The 23501-nt window shown below is 34.1% G+C and overlaps 1 protein-coding gene across 2 annotated transcripts; it reads right to left on the bottom strand.

Moving 5' to 3' along the window:
* Positions 1–1988: 1988 nt before the first annotated feature.
* LOC147384498 (U3 snoRNP-associated protein-like EMB2271) lies at positions 1989–16295 on the bottom strand. 2 transcript variants are annotated; one of them, XM_086425757.1, is made up of 7 exons: positions 15650–16295; positions 13714–14056; positions 12213–12437; positions 10525–10753; positions 9746–9924; positions 4815–4880; positions 1989–2315 (listed from the first exon to the last, which is right to left on the bottom strand). In XM_086425757.1, exons 1-7 carry the CDS (start codon positions 16063–16065, stop codon positions 2235–2237), a joined length of 1539 nt encoding a protein of 512 aa, XP_086281883.1. In that variant the 5' UTR covers positions 16066–16295; the 3' UTR covers positions 1989–2234. The 2 variants fall into 2 exon arrangements, with proteins under 2 accessions (XP_086281883.1, XP_086281884.1); XM_086425758.1 differs by having other exon boundaries at positions 9746–9921.
* Positions 16296–23501: the final 7206 nt, after the last annotated feature.

Below are 23501 nucleotides of genomic sequence, written 5' to 3'. Positions count from 1 at the left end.
GGTGACAAGTTCGGGAACTGTAGATCTGCGCTCCTTGGGATACAAGGCTGCACTTCCCCCAAAAAAGTGTATCTTGAGGGAACCGTGTATCCCGAGGAGTACAGATCTACAGTTCCCGAACTTGCCACGTCAGGTTGTCGATTGAGTATGCCACATGGGGTAGTCAGATTATCACTACTCTTTTTCCAAACCTCAAAAATGTATTACTTTCTGACACAACAAATTTCATAACCATAAATTCCAATTGGGTGTAGAATGCCAAGTGGGCAACTTTTTTGAGTTGCACACTCCTCGAGATATGTGATACAACAATTAAAGTTGCCTTCTACGATGAGTCTAGCAGTCAATCATCTTCTTAGATAATGAAAAAAAGAGTTAGCTCCAGTCGTCTTTTCATGTAAGATACCTCCATTGGGAACACCAATGTGGTGCTTGCAAAAGGGAATCTGATGATCAAGTTAGGACAGAACAAGTTATACAACAAATTAATCGATAGCTAGAATCAAATTCAGAATTCCCTTCTTCTTTAATTATGCAAGGTTGGCAATTACGAATTTGGATGACTTTATCCAAGTTCATAACCATCTATGCCACTATTATTTGAGGTGGCATATCCGCCCATTTATTAACTTTGTAACTAATCTCCATATTCAATTTTGTAACTGCTTGGTGCAGTAATGGTCCACATGTCATGCCACATAGTAACGCAATTATCAAGTTTGATCAGTGCAGTGATGGAAGGGGGGTGGTCGTGCCATGCCCTTGCAAAGTTATTGATCGGAATCCCTCGTGGAATTTACGTTGGTTTGGTCCGAGTCAAATTAGGTAAGATACCTTTTATGTAGGCCATACTCCCTTTGTTGGTAGGGAACTGTCATCTTGGCCTCTTCGCTCTTCTTCTAGTGATTACATGGTTCCCAATGCAACATGAAGCAAATCCCGATGTTGATAAATTTTTCAATTTTACAGTGCAGTGCCCCTTCTTAAAACCTTGGATAACAAGATCCGATGTGCCAAGAAGAGCTTTCAAGTAATGCTACCACTTGAGAGATACATTGACATCTTGAACTTTTTTATTATTATTAATTTGTGCATTATGGCTTGGCTGGTGATTATTTAATTTCAATGTTTGGAATGTCGATCTAGATAAATATACTGATACTTAGCTTTGCACAGTATTCGCTGCCCTTACCTCAAGGTGGGAGAGATGCAATCACAAAAAATGTCATTTTACGCGAAGATCAACTTCCACACAAACTCCTGTGCCCCAAGACAAAGAAGAAAGTGACTAAACAGGATAGAGTTTCATCCTTGGGGGTAGTTACGATTTTCTTCTTTTCTGATTCTCACCAACTTTACATGAATCACTTACCTATCTTTCTATTAGATTTAACCTATGATTCTCTTGTTTCAGGGAGATGACATTTTCATTTCAGACGGCGTCTTTTGCCACAGTTCCAATAAAAGATCTCCATTGAAGCCTCCCATAAGAAAAGCATTAGCAGTTTCCAATGGAAAAAAGAAACCCTAAAGATAATCATTTCTCTCGTTTCTAAGCATTAGAGTGTGTTTTTTAGTAGAAGCTTATGAGTTACTAGTGAATTTTGACCCTGTAGTTTTTGAGAAGCTGGGTGTTAAAGCTTGTAGTATCACATGGAGATTGCTCAATCAAACATACTTTTCAGAATTTTAACTTCTGACAGCAACTTTTTACAACGGAATCTGACAGCAGTATCAAACGGGGCCTTAATATTTATAATGACCATAGGGCGAAAAGATCATTTTTGAATTTGTTTTATTTTTTTATTTAAAAAGTCTATCCCAAACTTCAATTTTCACAAATTAATAATCTCTTTTGGATAATTTTTCGACACGAACCTATTTTCAAATTTTCAAAAATCATTTTCTAAGGAAAAATCTATTTTTAAGTGCCCAAGGTTATCAATCAAAATCTCTCGAGATATATAATGGATTTCTAAGACATTAGAGAAACAAGGTAATATTTTTTTACGTTTCAAAAAAATATAATTTACTTATACATGATTCACTAAAGAGGATCCCTAGCTGAAGATACGGATCATCATCATCATCATCACAATGCCTCACCTCAACAAGGAAAAGATGAAAATAACTCTTATCAATTCCTATAGTTACATATGATCCTACAAAATTGAGGAATTCCTCCGCTTAATTTCGCAATGTTGATTGTCAAAATTGAAACCATGTCAAATACCCTATTCAGATAGCCCAAGCAACTGTACTGCAACCCCATTCTGAGAAGCTGGAATATGACCCCACCGCCCTAATCGCGGTTCCTGGGAAAAAGGATAAACTTTCAAAATATTAGAAGACAACAAAAAAACTAAACGAATGATATCCACATTCTTGGTTATAAAATATGACTGAATTAACCCCGAATTTTAAGAAGCTTAAATGAACCACACGTATCCGAAAGCTTTAAAAAAAAATTCCACCAATTACTGCAATTTTTAATATAAAAGACTGAGAAATTTTAATGTAGTACACTCTTTTTCACAACTTGAACTTGGCTTTAGGAGGGGAGGGATTCACTGAAAAAAGTATAATTGCTACATTATGATAAAAAACGACACCTAAAAGCCCCTCGAACCAATGTGAAAGGTTATATGGTTCCCATTCTTCAACCCAAAAACATTCACAAAAAACCCTATTTGTTATTTTGTTTCGCCCGAGGCGTTCATATGTAAAATAAGGCACCACTTGATATTTTTGGGCATGGGCATTTAAAAAGCAAATATTATATTTTGAACTACTTTTTGTGCCCCCACTAATAAAATAATATTAAAAATGATTTTATATAAAAACTAGAGAAATATAATAGGAAAAAAAACACTTATTTCAACAATCAAGTTAATTATAATAATTATAAAATTCGAACATAACTGTACAAAAATTACAAATGAAGTAAAAAAGAACCCATTTAAGCACAATAACTACAAATAAGCCTAAGAATACCACGAATATGTTCACAATTAGGTGTAGTTGTATAAATAAAAAGCAACAGAAAGCAGTCAAGACGGAATTTTGAATAAAATATTTGGAATACATCTTTACTCTTCTTCGCTTTCTTAATAACTGTGGGTATTTTGGTAGGTAGTTTCCATTAAAGATCCTATTATTCTAAAATATTGAAGCGCCTTACAAGGGTTGGGTCTATTAACATTAGATGGTTCCCTCTTAGATGATCTCCCATGCGGAAAATATACTTTGATTGGATGATTATAACCATCTAATTAATTTGTTTAAAGTCATCTTCATAGTAAATCGACACTCGAGGGTATAGCCAGAATGTAAACTACATGTATAAATCCTACCATGTTAAGAATGTTATTCTTCACCCAACTAGGATCCAGCTCAGCTCAAATTTGCTAGTCCATATTCAAACTCAGGTTTCTTAATCAATCCTAACTATGTTAACCCAACTACAAATCAAGAATAATTTGGAGTTGTTACAGGGAGATCTTGTTGATTTCCAAACCCATGATAGTCTCACTTTTCCAGATTGGAACTCATTAAAATGCAGATCAATCGTCAACCGAACTAACTGACCAGGCTGGTCCAATTTTCAGGTCAAACCAGACTAACCCAAAAGTGAAATATTGAGTTAAATATGAGGTTATGACTTGTTTCTCATCTTCCCTTTGTTCTCTTCTCAATTCTTGGAGGCCAATGGATTATGCGTTCAGGGACTTTAAGAGGACAATGTGATGTTTCTTTCAATCTGCAGTTCAAGACATAATCATCTCGATTTTAGGATTCCTGATCTTTGGGTGTAAAATTTTCAAGGAGTTTAGGGGAATAATTTTTTGGTACTTCCTTTGTAGATGGGAGTGTTCGTAATATTACTATGGAGAAGTGTGTCTCTCTATGGGGCATTGGAGTTTGTAATGTTGTTTTACTAGTCACCTCAACCAAGTTTCTTTTAATCTAAATTTTCTTTTACATCTAAAAAAAAATGTTATTCCAGATTTGGTACGAAACATTGCAAAGCAACTTTGAGGTCGTGAGTTCAAGTCCAGCCTACCCATCAAAAAATAAAAAATGTTATTCCAGAATGACAGTGAAAAACTTCTAAAGCAATGGCAACCATGAACATTCTAAAATTTGCCATTTTGTACAACCTAAGGCCTTTTAAGTGGACTTTGTTGAGTCACTTCATCTGGTTCAACATTGATTTCAAGTTTGTTACTTATTAAGTCAATTTGAGATATATTTTAATCAACTCAAAGAATCTCAGCATGGTAAAAGAAGAGAGCTGTCATTGGCATCCCTACTTTTACTTATTACACCCCAATTTCTTAATTATTTATCACACACCAATTAAAGATTAAAACACACTCTTTAAACATTACAAGGGTTTGGCTCAGATTATAATCTCAACATACAAAACATTATAACACTCATTCAAACAATTTCAGAGTTGTTTATCATTATGATTAGGCTCGTATAAAATCCTGAACCCAAAAATAGAAATCTACCAAAAAATTTCTATTGCCACCCCAACTTTTAATTGCTCTCAGCCATTTACTAATTTTCTTTATTTTTAATTGGGGTGTAATAAGTAAAAGTTGGGTTGCCAATACCAGCTCTCCAAAAGAAGAATGTAAACAACTAACCTCTTCTGCAATTACATGGAATATCAAAAGCTTAAAAGAAAAAGGATCAAGAAGATTGAAATACAGAAGCATGATGATAACTGTAAATAACTGAGCATATAAATTGGTCAAAAAGTAGGAACCATATTATATTATGAAATAAAAGCAACAAAACCTCACCTGCCCAACTCCAGCCACAAGGAACCGTCCAGATTTAGCAAATGCTAGGGAATTTACAAACCCAACCTGAGTTTCATCAAGCATAATCAGATCAGTTTCAAAATAACAATAATGGAAGCAATTATGTATTCATTTAAACAGTAAACCTCAAGCTATATAATAGGAAAATCTCCGTTCTACATTTCCTGTGACTAACCAGATCGAGGCACCCAACACAGAATGAAGCAGCAAGTACCAATACTAATGACTTGTAAGTTTCCAAAACCATCAAGACCTTGAAGTTCAATCATTCTCTACATCTAACTCTCTTCAAAAGAAAATCTAAAGAACTCATAGGTGTATCCACTACGAAGCCAAGCAACTAAAGGAAGTGTATAAACCACACTAGGTCACAAGACGCATGAGACATGGAATTGTAAAATCTGCTTCTTACTCTTCCATGTCACAAAATTACCTTAACAATACAAGACCCAATGGTTGATCCTATTAGAAGGAGAACCAGTCTAATTTGAATCTGTAAACCCCTCCGTGTTATGACCATTGGCTTTGTAACCAGGCCAAAGAAGCCCTTCAAGCCTGATAATGCATTGTGTCGAATGGCAATGAGGCACTCTAGGGGCTCCATAACCAAACAGTAAGTGTAAAAAAGATATCTAATAGGGTAATAGTGAGATAATTCAATTTCCATACAAGTCTCCTACTCTTGCCTCGATCATCTAACAAGTCTCCCAAACCAAAAGTCAACTGCTATGTAGGACCACTAAATGCAATTCCTTCATTAAGTATGATGGAAATGGAAGTCATTTGAACCCCTACATGTTCTTGGGAAACCTCACTTAATTTATTTTTATATTTAAATGATGCTTTTCCGACTTTTCCCGATTTTTTTTGAAGTTTTTATTTACCGAGTTATTCTCGAACAGCGACTTTGTCACTATGCTCAAACCAAATTATTCTCGATTCATGGTAAACAAAACCTTCAAAAACTACGAGAACAACTTTTTTGGTGCTGCTGAAATTGCAGCTCCAAAAATTGACAGAATCCCTAATGAAAAAAATTGAGAACTTTACATTAATCAAAACAAAAAAAAAATTGAGAGAATTCTTTAATGAAATTGCTCCACTTAAAAAATGAGAGATACCCAGAAAACAACAACTATTTTTTTTTTTTTTTAAATAGATAAAGGAAAGAAATACAGGAAGAGGGGAGGTCAAGATGACCCACCCCAAAAAGACAAGAAAATAAAACAAACAACATGCTAAACAGAATAAATATTACAAACACAGTCCCACCGGACCAAAAAATCCCCAAAGAACACTCCTTTGAACACTTTGAAGACTTTGCACCAATAGAAAGCAAACCAAGAATCGAAAGGACCAACTCATGTTTTAAATGCCAAATTCCTTCAAAAGTTCTATCAAAATAACCCAAGCCATAATAGGTCAAAGAGCGTAGCATATTGAATATTCTCAGTATTTAAATAAATGTTTTCAGATACTAAGGCGTGTGGCAAGGTGCTCGACTGGCCAACGCCTTGAAGCGTAAGCCTTGTGGTAACAAAATATCACCGACACTATCTAAGGTACATAGGTTACCTCGATAGACGAGTCAATTTAGAAATAATCACATTTCTAATCTATCTAGGATTAATATGATTTATCTCAATTCAAAATCTCCTCACCTACGTCAGATCAACAACTAGATAGCATATATTAAATCACCTCAGCCATATTTATTTTTTTATGAACTCTTTATAGACAAGGCTAAAATAGCTCACCCTAGATATCTAATTTAATAGATCTTCGCAGTATACCCAACATATATAATAATAGTTTAATGAAGACTTGGATTAAAAGTTCCACCCTTTTTAAGTTCCAAGTTATAACATTGATGTAGCTCGGCCAAAACTCATTATGCAAAAAAATTATAATCACCTTGGAAATGTCTGTTTTCACTAGCTACATCATAATCACCTCGGAAATGTCTAAATTCCCAAGCAATATCATGATCACCTCGGAAATGTCTATTTTCCTAAGCTACATGAAAATCACCTATGGAATATCTATCTTTCCGAGCTACATCAAAATCACTTGGGCTATTTTCCAAGCACTTCAAGATGATGACACATGTAAAGTATCTTGGGTTAATTTCTGATGTAGGACATCTACAACTCTTAAGTATTTTTCTAATTCTATTAGATTTTTATTTATATTTCTATTTCTAATAAGATTTCTATTTCTACTTCTAGTAGGATTTCTATTTCATAGTTATGTTAGGAGTACAATTCCTTATTAGTTTTTAATTTGTTTTAAATTTGTTTTTATTATTTAGACTATACTTAGAAGTGCTTAGAAGTCTCCAATTTAAGTTCTAATAGGATTAAAAAGTTAGTATTATGTTATAGATAGGTTAGGAATATTAATTTTTAGTATTTAGTAGGATTACAAGTTGTTATGATGGAGTTATCTATATAAGGAGCTCCAAATCCGAAAATTAAAAATCAATTCAATTATCTTTTCTCTTTTGATTACTTTTTAGCTTTATGCTTTATTTTCTTTCAAGCTATTGCTTATTTATCAATTGAATCTATTGATTCAAACTGATTTTGAGTGTTCCATTGAACACAATCTATCGAATCTATTGATTTACACGCTTCCGCTACATCAATTTCTAATAAAATCGATTAAGGAATAAGATTGAAATACAAGCTCGAACAAGATAATATTTGACCAGATTGAATTAAATATTCATGAGAAGAAACAAAACTATCATATTATTCGAAAAAATAAATAACCAAGCACATCAAATGGAAGGATAGTTGAAATAACAACAATTGTATTTCATCTCGACAGAATAGATCCCTTGAATAATTAGAAAGGAAATATTTGAATGAATAAATCTCTTTTGAAAATCAAATAAGCTCGGAAAGTACTGTATCTAACTAGAAATACAGACTAAACCAATGATAAAAATGAAATCAGCTCAGCATTAAGCAAGATGCCTATCAACAAAGCTCATATTATGGATTAGCTCGAAAATGACAAATAAACACTTATCCAAAGAGCTCGGATTATGGATTAGCTTGGAATTGACAAATTAACACCTATTAGAAGACTTGGATAATGAATTAGCTCAGAATTTACAAATGTCCAAAAAGCTTGAATTGTAGATCTTAGACCAAATAAAACAAAAGTCAAACTCCACTTTGTGTTCTTACACTGCTTTCCGTTTGAAGAACTTTGAAAAAATAAAATTTTTGATACTTGACCAAATTTTCACAATTTTCCACAGCAATAACTATTTATTGTTTTATCGTGTTTTCTCAGGTTTTTCAATCTACCAAGACCATCATGCGGAATTGGTTGATATCTTAGAATCACAAAAAATTTCATGAAAGATGTATTGTTATAGATATGTAGGAGACTAAGACGATAGATAACAAATTCACAACAAGATGAGAAATCGGCTTGAGCAAAAAAGCTCAATGACTTAAGTGTTCATGTAATAGAATCAAAGATTGCACGAAAGATTTTTACAGAGGAAAGGGGCAACCGTGGTTCTACGACCCCATCTCCCTTGATGAGCTTAATGAGAATCATCCATGGATTTTCAATGCAATGGGACGAGCAGTATTCGAAGGAGAAGATATCACTTGGGCACAAGTTGAGCAAGTTGTTTTTGCACCGACACCCGATGAGAGCTCAAGCCAAAGAAAAAGAGGTGGCAAAGCAAGTTAAAAACTTCTTATGAAGAAGGCGAAATACAAGAAGAAGAAAATGATGAAGGTCAAGAACCTTTAGAAGTAGATGAAGTTTTGGTAAAAGATCAAATGAAGATGAAATTGAAGAAGATGAAGAATACATTGAAGAAGAAGGTGATGATTCGGACGATGATGGAAATAGCAACGACGATAATGGAGGCAGTGACATCGGAGATGTGCCAAAATGGACTAGGTATGGTTGTGTGGAGTATATGACGGGTTATCATCAACATAATTAGTTTTTCACTTGTTTTGTACTTCGAATATTTCTAATTTCTGTGTATGACTTTTATTAGATATTTCATATTTGGATTGATGCTTCATTCTTGTGTTTTTTAGTATCTATGTATTTTTAGACATCATTTCTAAGTTTAGCAATATATATTTTGTTGCTTTTCAAATTTTTTCTAACTTTTCTGATTTTTTAATCAATTTTTTAAGTTGTTGCATATGCCACCGCATATGCGATATGCGAAATCGCATCTGCAATCTGACCAATGTAATCATATATAGTTGCATATTCCATTTGAAAACAATATAATTTAAAAAGGAAAAAGGGCTTTACTAAGGCTCGCCCACAATCAAAACAAAACCTCGAGATTTTTAACAATCTCAAGGATTGTTTTGACGGTGGATGAGCCTTATTAAGGGTTTTTTTCCTGACCGAATTAGTCAGGTGTTTGTGAAACTTTAATGGTGCTTACAAATGAATGACACACTTCTAATTTTCCTTCCACATCTGGTGATGGACAAAATGTACCAACTGTAAGAATTTTGTTCAATCCAAATCGTCTCAACTGGAGACCTACCTTTAGCAACTCGTGGAAAGAGCAGATGGAAATAATTTTCCTTTTTAGTAGTATATTTCCCAAAGTTGTTGGCGCTGAAAAAGATTTGACAATAATGGGAAAAAAATCATAACTCACTTTGTCATGTTGGAACCATTCTCTATGCAATCAACAAACTAACTGGTTCCTTCTAATATCAAAAACAGAAAACCAAAGAGTTCTAGTTATGGCTAGGTGATGGAATAGATATGCCTATTATGGGGAAAAAATTAAAAAAAAAAACCTGTAACAACTTTACTAGTACTAAGCAAGCAAGCATTCAGGTCCATCAGAAAAGAAAAACAGAAAACTTCTACTTAAGATGGTAGATGGTAGAGCTTACTAGGGGGAGATCATATAATGGTCGAATGCTTTTGGTGTCACTTTCAATTGCCCAAAGACGAACAACACCATTGCCAGCGCCTGATGCAGCAAGATCACTGTTTCTACATACAGCAACTGAACTAACCCATGAGAGTGTTGTCGAACAATTGCTTTCAGCTTTCACAATGCCATTTTCTGCTGGGAGAAGAGAACAACGGAAACAAAAGAAGCAAGATAGCTCAAAATTTTGTCCAAAGAATTAAAGAATATATCTTTACCATTATAATAAGAGTAGGCGGAGTAGAAAAGGTTCAACACAAAAATTTGGATTCCAAAAATGCCCCTACCTTAACATTAAATTTAATATAATCAGGGCCATTTTGGTCAAAATCAAGAAAATTGCAATTGCATGTCCCTAAAGTCACGTTGGTTAGTTTTGAAAATTACAAAATACCCTTACTACTATATAATCTTCAAAATGACCCTTTAATTAATATTTTAAATTATAAATAAGCCTTTCAGATACATGTGCGTTTGCATATGCCACCTTCTAACATGAAATAAAGCTCTATATAATTAAATCTTTTTTTCCTTCTTTTTCACTTCATGAACGAATCAAATAATAAACACAAAAGTAAAACAGAGGCTTGAAAAAAGATCAGCTTTAACTTAAATAAAATTCATAGATTGATAATGATGATAGAAAATATCATTTTAAATTTCAGTAGCACCACAAGTTACACAAATGCTATGCAACAATTCCCAGCAATAATGAAAAAAATAAATAAATAAAAATACCTGTTTTATCACCATTAGGAATTCTATTATCATTTGTATCAAACTCATTGTGAGGAGACAATATAGAATGCGCATTTTTTATAATGTATGCAGGCTTCTTCTTCAACATGGTCCAGAGCTCAATATTTCCATCATCCGATCCAGATAGGAATTCATCGTTGCTAATAAAACAACTACACTCCAAAGATGTTGACGGGGCACGGAAAACTAACTGTGATTCCTCCGGTACCTACAATTATTAGCAAGTGGAACTGTGAACTACACATTACGCATTAATGGAGAAAGAGTTCATAGCCTACAATACTACAATAAAAATAAATAAATAAATAAATAAAAATGGGTACTCATATTAAAACAAATTGATATTATATGGCATCCATCTCGGATGATTCAATCATAAAGCACAAATTGTTTTTTAAATAACTAAAAAATCAATAAATTGTGATACTAAGTTACAAACCATGTAACTAAATACCAGTATCTTGAAAATTTAGGGTCAAGCAAGTGCAGCCCTTGGCATACCTGTAACTGACACTCGTACCATTGAATAACATGCAAGCACACCGATCAAAAAAAAAAATGCGAGCTCACAAAAAAAATGAGGAGATAGACTGTGTGTGTGTGTGTGTGTGTGTGTGTATGTTTGAAAGAGAAATTGTCAATGCATGCATCGTTTAACATATCCGCCTTAGGGCTTGTTAGACATAAGCTTATAAGAGATTAATGCCTCATCCAATTGAGACTTGTGGGATGGGGACATTAGAATTCATGGGCCTAAACTATTTGGGTCATATTTTAGTTTTAGGATTATATCTTATTTTAACTATTGGACTTTTGTTATGGGTCTATTTCATTGTGGCAGAGGCTGGCCATAGAAGAATCAGGAACTAACGGTGGGGTTCCACACTTGTGAAGTATTGGAATAATCATATTTTAACTGAGATGTTCACATCAGTCGTGACCCTCAACTCTCTATTATAATACTCTATTATTTGATGTTATATTATGAACAATTGTTTCTTTAGATTTTTATTTGTGTATCAATTTCCAGCTAGATTTTATGACATCGGTGTTCAATTATTTTCAATTATGTGTTGAATATCAAACATGCATGATTTACGAATTCGTAAAATGTTTAAATTGCATATAGAGTGCTATTATTTAGAATTGTAAGATTCCTCTACTGGATAACTCCCCTAGTACTCACCCCTATGACATCACAAATTTCAGGCGTACCTGGTTTAGGTGATCCTTCCGAAAAGGCTCAGTACCATGGCCTTATAGATGATCAGTTCAAGCTTCCAAGAGTGGAGTATGGGTATTACTAGTAATGAATCTTAAACTAGAGTTAGGTTTAAATCTTTAACTGTCGTTTTATTATCATGTAATTATGAACACCGTATTATGTCATTACTGTTTTATATATATATGTCAAGTGTACTGATGTTTGAGGATATGTATCTGTTCTGTTGAACAATGATCAGGTATGACATAGTTATTTATTTGTTGTTTATGCTTATATATTGACTGTCATGATATGGGTTTTATATCATGCCTCTGGATTCAACTTGGGAATCATGAGAATTCGGGTTGAGTTTTTGGGGTGTGACAATAATCATCTGTTATTTACAATTCCAAAACATGATTTTAAACAATGGGTATAACTCATAAAAGAATATGGCTCTCACCTTCCAGAGGCGCATTGTACGATCACGCCCAACAGTCAACAACCGTTCTTTCCGTAGGCAATCAATCGTCAATACTTCACCTTGATGGCCAAATAATGTGTCCATATAAGCTCTATCTTCAGCATTCCATAACTTTATAGTTCGGTCAAAGGAACCAGAAATAAGTTCCGAAGTTCCCTGTCTAAAAGTCAAACATGACACAGGTCCTCTGTGACCAGGAAATGCCTGTTAAATCAAAAGATAGGTGAGTAAGGTCATCATACAAGAACAATAAATCTAGACAGTTATAATATGATAGTCAGGTGTAAAAGAGTTCATCTTAGTGTCTGCATGTGTACAATTGTAAAGGGCATATATGCCACTACCCTATAATCATGAAATCTAAGCTACCCAATGCTAGAATTAAAACATGAGGACAATCTTCAAACAGTTTGCCAATATCCAGAAATATAGTGCCAATATCCAGAAATATAGGGAAGAGGAGTAGTTTGATATGTTCATTCTTAGGTCTCCTATGACATAAGATGTCCAAAACAGTAATATACATTACAGATTTAACAAGGTCAAAAGATAGATATAGCAAAAAGCCCAAGGAATGGCCCATGATTTCCCAATCCTGTCAATTTTCTCTGCAGTAGAACCAGATATCTCAAATGGTGCAACCAACACCCTACAGGTACACCCATGGTAACAAAATTTGAATTCAGCTATTTATTCGGCGAGACCTCAATTCGGTTAATTCAGAAAAAATTTGGCAAAATTCAGGAAAATTTTGAGTGTATTTTAAAATAGGTGCATTTTCTAATACACAACAAATTAAATCCATATTAAAGAAAATGAATAAATAGTAAGATACATTTGAATGGTTCCAACCTTGAGGATTTGAGTTTCAACGTTTTATGGGGGCATCAAGGAAGAAATATTTATATGGGGTTGTTAAGAAAGAAAGATTTTTATAGGTTGTGAGAGCATTAAGAAAGAAAGGTGAGGGAAAAAAAAAGATTTTTTACCAACTATGTTGCTCAGACACCGCTCAAGAATCAAGTTACATTTAGAAACGAGTCCCACATCACGTCAAATTTAGAAAGAAATCCTTAGCACAGGACTAATAAGTAAACTTCGGTAAGATTTATACCAAGGGAGATGTGTAGGACTGTATGGGAGTAACTTTACGAGCCAAATTAATCGGCTTTTCCCGTTACAATAGGCGAATTTTCGATTTAATCGGTGATTCATCAATTTATGCGATTAATCGCCAATTAAATCGGCAGACCCTCAAATCAGTGAATTTTGTGACTATGGCTACACCAAGGGGTACAAGGTATATGTTAATCAGAAATCTTTGTGTTCAACACCTGGAGTACACTATCCTTCACTGCAGTTGCACACATTCACAATGGCACCAAACAAATGCTCTTGACAAATAATATATGTTAAGCATGGCACTTGAAATTTATCTTACGTGTTGCATCCTCTTATGTAAAAAATAAATAAGATTAACCTGAATATGTTGTCGCGTACGTGCATCCCATAAATGAATGTGACGGTCTAGGCCTCCAGTTGCCAAATACCGACCATCAGAGCTAGCAGTTATTCCCAAAACATGTTTACTCCACTTTGTCGATGGATTTTGTGAATTTTTTGCACCATGTGAGCTCAGTACTTCCTTATCGGGCCATAAGTATTTTTCGCTTTTCCCACTATCTACATCCCACTGAATAATAGTTCCATCTTTTGAAGCTGAAAAACCTTTCAAGTCGTCCTCAGCTAAAGCTACAGCAGTAACAGATTGTCTGTGCTTCACTAAAATTCGAAATCCGTCAAGAGTTTCTGGCTTCTGAATCCTAGAATATTTAAATAACCACATAAGAATCCAGATCCAATTAATGCATCTAAGCATGTATAAAAAATAAAATACAAAAGTATCATGTAGTTTACATACAATGCCCTCCCTATGAACAATATGCTGGCAAACTTGGTCACCAACCAAACCATTGAACTTGTAGAACAAAAATTGAATGGTCAAACTCAAGATGATGAACAAGTTTGCCATGTGGAATTTGTCCATGTCATATATTGCAAATCTTGAATTTAACAATTTTTGGCAAGTTAGCATAAATGCACCTCCTAGTAAACATAAGCATAGATGATTAATGGTGAGTACGAAAATCTAGATTTTTGTATAAGAAAATTTCATTGAAGCACTAAAAAAAGGAAGTTGAAATGAACAACCAGGAACAAACAAGGATTCAAATGCCCAAAAATACCCCAATAACTAAGCACTTGAAAATTGAAATGCTACACACCCAACCACCTCCATCAAAAGTCATCCAAAAATTACTTCTAAACTCCTTGAAAATATTTCATCAAAAAAGAGAAAATCATAAGATCCTAATTCTCCTACTGAACCACTTGCTTGCCTATGGTAAAAAATATAGACGATATTCAAAAATAGCTTTTGATGTGCAAGCACCACCCAATTGGATTGAGATGTGAACTACCCAATCACCTCGTCATCATCCATGGAATAGATAATTCTGAGTTATTCCTAAACTAGACACTAGTTTGGCCCTGACACCAACTAACGTTCCCAACCTCCATCAAAATTCAGGAAGAAAAAGATCTAATGTTAAAGTCCAACTGGCAATCACTAACTTGGCAATGTATCCTATGGTTTTAAAAATCGTTCAAGACCAAGATGACTTGCCCGAGTCATCTCAATATCATTCACGAATGAGCAAGATATTCAATGAGAATCATCCTTCACATTGACTCATTTGAGATTTAATGACTTATCCAATATTTTGAAAATATTGTCCAAGTCAAAAGGTTTTTGAATTTTTTTTATAAAATTAATTAATTTTTAATATTGTAAATACTTATTATCTTAACAAAATATGAAATCGTGACTAAGCAGTTTCTAGTCCACCTTATTTTACAATATACATGGGTTCTGTTCGGCAGCCAATGTTAGGGAGCCAAAATTTGTCCTAAATGGGTTAGAAGTTTCAAAATGGGCTGATTTTTTGTGAGGCTGATCTCTATGGTGAGGAGATCACAAAAAATCAGCCCATTCCAAAAATTTTAACCCATCAAAAGTGATTTACAAGTTGAAGAATTGTGGACCATCAATTTTTACCATTAATTTATAAATCACTTTTGATGGGGTTTTGGAATGGGCTGATTTTTTTGCGACGATGATCTCCTCACCATAGAGATCATCCTCACAAAAAATTGCCTAATCCGTAACTTTTAACCCCTATAGAACAAGTGAAGAAATAATTGTAAACCGAGTTAAACAGTTTAATAATCTCATCTAAGATGACTCAAGGGCATCAACTCTGTATCCAATTGAGTCAGATTCAGTTATTCCATCAGGGTTTAAGTCCACATTCATAGGAATTTGGAGATAAAATAATAAACATGAACGTTACTACCTAGATGCAATCAATCTCCGGACTCGACCACTCTCCTCGAGCTGCTCTTGTTGTAGCATTTCTGCAACAAGAGAATCGCGCCTACCAATCTTCTCATCATCATCCATTTCATCATCCTCTTCCAATTCCTCTCTCTTAGCCATCTCTCTATATTTCTCCAAATACGTCTTGGCGACTCTATGTCTCTTCTCGCCAACAGTTTCGGCTGCAAATTCTGATTCCTCTTCTTCTTTTGCTTCTCCTCCATTGGATAGATAAATTCTAGCTTCTTCATCATCCTCGCTTTCATCACTAACGATTTCCTCATCGTTCTTACATCTCCTCTTAGAATCGCGAATTTCTAGAGAAAATTTAGTGTTTTTTCTGATTTCCTTCGCGTTTGAAGGCTTCTTCTTAACCATTCTGTTCCTCATCATCTTCGACAGAGAGAGAGAGAGATGCTGTTTGTACGAAGGCGCCTGAGAGATTGATAGCTCAGAGATTTATCGAAGCTTTTTGAATTAGAGAGAGAGAGAGTTCAGTCTTCGTTTTCCAATGAGTTGGCGAGGCGGTGAGGTGAGGTGAGGTGAGGTGAGTGAGAGAGACGACTGAGATTGAGCAGCGGCTAGGGTTCTGTTTTCAGACTTCTTCGAACAGGAAGAAGAAGAAAGATATAAAAAATCGAATTTTTTATTTTTTAAATAATTATATATATAGATATATAATTGGTTCGGTTTTCGGATTGGTTCGGTTCTATTATATCCTAATCCGGAACCGAACCAAATTAACCGGATTTTTTTCTTCAATTACCCGAACCGTGGGTGTGTTTCATCCGAACCAATCCAATCCAAAAGCTTCGGATTGGTTCGGATCTCGGATTTACCCAATCCAATGTTCACCCCTATTATGTAGGACGGACCAAACTGTAAAAATAATGTTAAAAAAAAATATATTTTAAGGTTACTTGGGCCCTATAATACAATTGGTAGCTTTGCAACTGGACTATACCGTTAAAAAAAATTTTGATTTTACCGTTGTAAAAAACTGCAATTGAGAACGAATTATTTGATATAACGGTGTAGAAGTGTTATGTTTGATAATTTATTATATAATAAAACATCAAATCGTCATAAAATGAATTTTAATTAACAGAATCATCTTATAAATATAATAAAATATTAATATTTAATATATAATTATTTTAAAATAAATAATAAATAATAAAATAGAACATAAATAATATAAAATTTACTAAAATTTCAATGGCATCTCTTTTGAAAAACGAACTTATGAAAATTTACCTAATAAAAAAAATGTACATAAGTGATGTCTTTAATATCAATCAGTTTGAGGTTTAATCACCAGTTATTATTAATTTCAAGAAATTGAGTAGGGGCCATAGCTCCCACTAGTCACTATGTGGCTTCGCCCATCTAGAAGACAGTCACTTCTATTATGTGATCCTAACCATTTGATTTTATGCATTTCAGTCGATTGTAAATGTAAGATGGCAACGATCAATAACACGGTCAATAGATTCAATACCTCAAAAACGCTAAAATTCGTTATTAATATAACGTTAAATTCGACAACCCAAGTCTCACGTTTATTTGGACCGGCTTAAAATCCGCAGTTAAGCTTAACAAAATAATTCGACGGGCTAAGCTCGATGAACCACAAAAATATTTTTTTTTTTAACAAAATAAAAATGAAGATTTTCCATCGAAGAACACCGAAAACGCACATTCGATCTACTGTTCATCGAAAACTCACAAAGCCATTGGAGAACATCGAACGAAAACTCATTTTCGATATCTTGTTCCATCGAAAACTCAAAGATCCATTGGAGAACACCGAACAAAAACTCACATTCGATCTCCTATTTCAATCGAAAACCTCACATTCAATCTCCTATTTCGATCGAAAACTCACAAATCCCTCAATCTCCTGTTTTGAGAATTTTCGAACGATCTCTCACTCACACTCTCACTCTACACCTTTGTCTTCAATCGCTCACATCCCTCAAATCGAAGAACACCTTCGTCGATGAATTTTTGATATCTCAGAGCTCAAATCAAAGTTCAAGTCGAAACATTAAGAACTGAAGCTCACTCATCAGTGCCACCGAACAAACCCTAAAAAAATCACTCCAGATCTCTCTTCTTCGTCTAAGGTATTGCTTAATTTCTTCTGATTTTTTTTCTTTGTTTTCAATCTATTGATACACTGCCTTCTGATTTTGTTCCTTTGTTGTTAATCTGTTAAATTCTTCTAATTTTATTTCTTGCTGTTAATTTATTAATTTCTCCTGATTTTGTTTCTTTGTTGTTAATCTGTTGATACATTGCCTTCTAGTTTCAATGAAAAATGATAGCTATTTCAATTGAATAATCTTATTAAGTTAAATTATGTTTTGTAGAGAGCTTGGTGTCAAAATTTCTGCATCTTTGTTTATTTTTTATTGGTGAAACTTTTAGGTTTCCTTTAACTGAATTCTTGGTCAGGTCTCATAGTGTTATGTTTCCATTTGATAAATTTTCCATTGAATGCTAGTTAAATTCTTCTGATTTTGTATCCAAATAAGTGCTCAACATTCAGTTGAGGCAATGATATGGCTATTAGAAATAATCCTTAATTTTAGTTTTTATTTTTCTTTCTTGGATGTAATTTTTAATTTTTTATAGTTTGCATTTCGCGTTCTTTGTCTGGTTTTATATATGTCTATATATTTCATTTGGTGTCTTCGTTCTCGTTGAAAAAGAAATCTCAACTATCCATTTTAGAAATTTGAGTTCTTTGCTTTACAACTGATAATAAGGATAAAATATTACAATTTTTTTTCTCTTTTAGCAAAACCACCATTAAACCTCTCAAACCACTTGCTTTTCACACTTTCTGGTTTTGTCACACTCTTAGAAATAGCTTTTTGAGAAATATGGGTTGATTGACACGTGTGTAAAGGGATTTGGTGAGACCGAGAAGAATAAAAATTAAGAGTTCCCTAGCCTTACGAAGTTAGCAAGGATTGCACCCTTCTTGAGGGTCCTTGGGCTCACCTCTTGGTCCTCGGATAAATTGGTTGAGTGTCTGACAAAGCACAAGCCATGACTTTATATGTATGATGAATGTTGCAGACCAAGGGCAAAGGCAGACAGATATAGGTTTTATTCAGAGGACAGGGATTGTAGAAGTGGAAGGTGGATTGTCTTGCGGGAAAGTTGATATCTACACCTCTCATTTTCTCTACCCACCACCAACAGCTCCACCACCACTACCAAAATCTCTGAGGTTTGTGCACCATCATCATCTCTATGTCTTTCATCCATCATCATAATATGCAAATAACATTGGGTCGTCTCATCACTTGAATATGCATCAAAACTCACACACATAGAAACAACATTTGTATGTGTGTAGCACACGTTTATACGTGCCTTGGGTATTGTAGTTTGTAGGGGTTGATTTATATATTAATGACGTAGATGATGATAATAAGATAGGTATTTAATATTATTTACTTATTATCTTATCCTGTCTTTGACTTGTGTAGGTTGTTGAGCTCGATTTTTTGTATCCAAGTGAGGGATCCACAAACGTTTGGATGGCAGTTACCGTATAACATCTACTACTGCTGATCAAGGTATTTGATGATCATCTATAGCCCATGGTTAGTTAAAAGCATTTCAATTTCTACTTTTTAATCATACCCAATAATTTTAGTCTATCAAAGATTTTAAATCGTGAAAGCTTTCTATTTTATACAGGTTTAATACTAGTGTTACAAGATGTTGCTGCCCCTCAGAGGAGGTAGCCAAGAGGGCTTTGCGTATTTGGCTTGCCTGTCAGACCCTCTTTTTGTCGGGCAGTTATATCCAAGGTTTTGGATTTGAGATTAGTTTTTTAATTAAAATGAACAATTTGTTCTTTTGTGATTGGTTTTTGACTTAAATTGTGTTTTGGGCAATGTTATATTTTGGTTATATGGGATTAATTAAGGGAAGAACTTGAGATGGATCCACAATTGCCGCAGTTTTGCTTATGGGAGGTGGTGATGGCCTGGTATCCAATGTGAGATTTCTCAAGACTCTCCTATCTTTCATGTCACTAAAGTTACCATACCTCAAGACCCTCTCTATGGTTACTAAAATATCTGCTACTACGGTTGTAACCATTATGGGTTTGACTAGTGCCATGTACAGCTAAGCTTTAATTCATTCTTTGGACTTGTTCAACAACTTCATTGTCTAACAAATCCTATAAATTTATTTCAAGCAAGCTTTTAGTGTTTTAGGTCCTTTAGGAGTAAAATAGATGCATTAGTGAGAGTGGGAATTTCTTACTTATTTTCTAATATATCAAATGATTTGGGCACATAGGTCTTTACTGTATTTGGTGTTGCAGTGTTGGTGCGGAGCGTGTAAAGCTTGCCTGCATTAGCTTCTGTCGAGCTTGTGAGGAGGAGGACAGGGATGGGTATGTAGTGATATAATGCTTGTACTAATTGACTGGTACCGAATTGCTGATTACTCTTTTTTGCTCAATAATGGTTATCTACTAGATTGGTAATACTTATCAAAAGAAGGAAAAGCAAACAAAAAAAAGAACTCAGTGGATAGCATATTAATATTATCTTTTTAATCAATGAATTAGTAATGTTAGATCAGGTCCTTAATAGAATTCATCAACTTTAGATCATTTACTCATATTGGAGATCATGGACCCTTTCCTATCACTTATAACTATTTCATGTAAATATTTAGCTATTTAAGGAAGCATTTGTATGTTTTGCGAAACATTCAAGCATTAGTAAGTATTATTGGTTTTCAGCATGATTTTTGGTCCACTTCTAGTATATAGACTCATACTATTTTTGGATTCTTGGAAAATCCCGATCTAACTAAAGAATGCAACCTATACTGCTTGAGCCTAAACCTTCTACCTTAATTGTTTTGTTTCCATTTGGTTACTTTAATAGGAAATGTTCATAGGATACACCTTTGCTTGTTCTAATTTTTTTTTTTTTTGGTTCCTTTGGATGTTGTTGGTATGTTTCTTGTGGGGCCTTTCGGGGTACAGCTAGAGCATAGAATCCTCGCCTATGGTGCCAAAGAGCAATGATTAGAGAGCCAGTCTTATTCTGCAATGAGTTGCATAGCTGGTTCACATACTCCATGCTACTTTTATTCCTTAGTACAGCTGGATTTTGGGTAACAACTTATGTTGTAATTTGTTTGTCATGTTTTGAGATATATTACTTCCAATGCCTCAACCATGTTTTCTCATTGTTTATTTTAGGTCAAGCAGATTAGTAATGGCTTCAGCAGGGTAGTTAGTCGTTGGACCGCTGAAGCTTTGGTTGCACTTCAAGAGGTATTAAAGCTATAAGATACATGTGTTACTTCTTTATTGGTGGTTAACAGTTACTATAGTTGAATAAAAATGGAATGGTTGAGTAATATTGGTATTTTATATGTCAATGAAGTTAGCTTTATTTAATTGTTTCACCCATCTTTAGAGTAATTTGGTGTTCAAGAAGTTATTGGATGCTGCAATTGATGTCAAATATGTGCTCGAACCTATTGATGAATTGATTGACCTTCTACATTGCAGCCATGAGGTTGTGGGTTCAACCTCATCTTACACTCAAAAAACAAAGAAGTGTCGTAAAATTTGTGCTTAGGTTGACAAGAATTCATTCAATATTAATCATGTGTAAGTTAGTTGTATCTTCTGTTCAGGATGTCATACATTGACACAACTTTGTCTTGGTTTTTCATACTTTTAATGGTATTCACCTTGGTCTATGTTAGGGCATCATGCCCAAATCTATGCTTATGTACCCACAAGATTGACTACACCTATATTGGGCTGGTATTTTTCATGACTATCTTGGGACCTCCATAGCATTTGCTTCGATGCTTGTTCCAAATCTATCATCCATATTGAGATTTAGCCATCTTTTAAATAAAATTTCAAATTAGGATTGTCTTGTCCTGTGTCACTCTTGCATCAATGGTCAATGGAAATAGCATTTGAACTTATGCTTGAATCTTGCAAGATTCTTATCTCCTTGAAGAAAATTTCAATCTTTTGGAAGTTATTCATGTCGGTGCGTGAAAAATATAGAACAACTGTTTTTCTCGCCAAATTTTGTAATACATTTTCTTTTTCTCTTTTAGATTCTCCCTCTTTCTTGTGCCCCTTTCAAGGTGTCCGTGTTGTAGATGCTAGTAATTGTAAATATTGTCTTATTCCTACTTAACCAGAGTTTAGCTGTCCCCCGCCCCCCGCTCTATCCAACCCCCTCCTTATTGTTGTTTTCTTGTTTTGATCCCTCTTGAGATGGCTCAGTTATGGTTTGCACCATGGGTTTCAACTTAAGTTGGTAATGTTGAACCACTAGTAGATTTTGCAACATGAGTTCTAGTGGAAGGAGGATGACCATGTAGTTTTCAGTAAACTGTTAATATGGTTTGGATCTCTGCCAAGGTAAATTCAAATATTTTCTAGATGTCCTAGATTTTTCCAAAATTAATTTTTTTGTCCTTGTTCATGATCTTAACAACACTTGGTACCATCCGAACATGGGCTGATATTTCTGAAACATAAGTATGGTAATCAAGACCCATAAGAGTGTAAACACCCCATTTTTACATCCGCCTGATTAATCAACTCGTCAACCCGATCGCAACGGTTCCCAATGATGGATGTTTATTCTAATGCTTTATTTTGTTACAAGATATGTTTTAGAAATTCGGATGAGGTATCTCGAACTGACAAAACCTTAGAAACCACGCTACGCTAGAAAAATATAACCCTAGAAACATAGAAATCATCATCTTGCAGACAAAAAGAAGTTTCACGATAAAAATCACTAAAAATGATCAAATTACCAAAATACCCCTAACATCAAAATATCCTTAGAGCCTACATTACGCTTAGGAAAACCCATTCAAACACATAAAATAACAAATCGAAACCAAATAAATCATTTCGTCAATTTTAACAGAATTCGATAAAATTACGAAAATGCCCATCATAAAGTTCACGATCATTTCACACAAAAAAATTCATAAATGATACAAACCAATATTTCCATTGAATTCCTTACGAAAAATCGATTCTAAAACATCCTGAAACATAAAAAACCGACTTAAAACGCAAAAAGTCCTCTCCGGGGGTAAAACGGTAATTTCACAATTTTCATAATTAAAATTTTTGAAATTAGTAAATAAAACATTAAATAATTAAATTGAAACATTAATGAAATTAATTTAAAATTTTGAACTAAAAAATTCGATCAATCAAGTTCTCAAGCAAAATTGTTGAGGTTCGTAAGATATTTCTTCAATGACCCCTCCATTTGGGGGTCCAAAGAATTAAAGATATAAAGAGGGGGGTTCTCCAAAAAATCAAAGTCAATCAAACAAGACTAAAGTCAAGGTATTAAAGTCAATCAAATAAGACTAAAGTCAAAATTAAAGTCAATTAAGTAAGACTAAAGTCAAGGTATTAAAGTCAATCAATTAAGACTAAAGTCAAAACCTTAAAGTCAATCAAATAAGACCAAAAGTCAAAATCCTAATAGAGTTCTAATTAAATGATAACTCTATGTAATAGAGTTCTAATTAAAATATAACTCTACCTAAAACAATTCTAACTAAAATATAACTCTACCTAAAAGAATTATAATCAAACACTAATTCTATCTAAATCAACCCTTAAAAAAATCTATAAATAGAGGTCCTCATACCCTATTTTCGTATCAAATCATAAACCCTAAGAGAAGTAGGTCAAAAAGCCTCCCTAGCTTCCCATAAACCCTAATTTTGAAGTCTCAACTCCTTACCTAACACCCATACTTTAATTTTAG

This window comes from Akebia trifoliata, chromosome 15 (genome assembly GCF_017979445.1).
Source record: "Akebia trifoliata isolate Shusen 1 chromosome 15, ASM1797944v1, whole genome shotgun sequence".
Classification (NCBI taxonomy): Eukaryota; Viridiplantae; Streptophyta; class Magnoliopsida; order Ranunculales; family Lardizabalaceae; genus Akebia; species Akebia trifoliata.
This window is presented reverse-complemented; position numbering and strand designations above follow the sequence as displayed.

Coding starts and splice junctions, on each gene's coding strand:
- LOC147384498 (XM_086425757.1), bottom strand. CDS start 16,065: ATGATGAGGAACAGAATGGTTAAGAAGAAGCCTTCAAACGCGAAGGAA. Junction 14,057..15,649: donor CGGAGATTGATTGCATCTAG/GTAGTAACGTTC, acceptor TAAATATTCTAG/GATTCAGAAGCCAGAAACTC. Junction 2,316..4,814: donor TTGTGGCTGGAGTTGGGCAG/GTGAGGTTTTGT, acceptor CCTTTTTCCCAG/GAACCGCGATTAGGGCGGTG.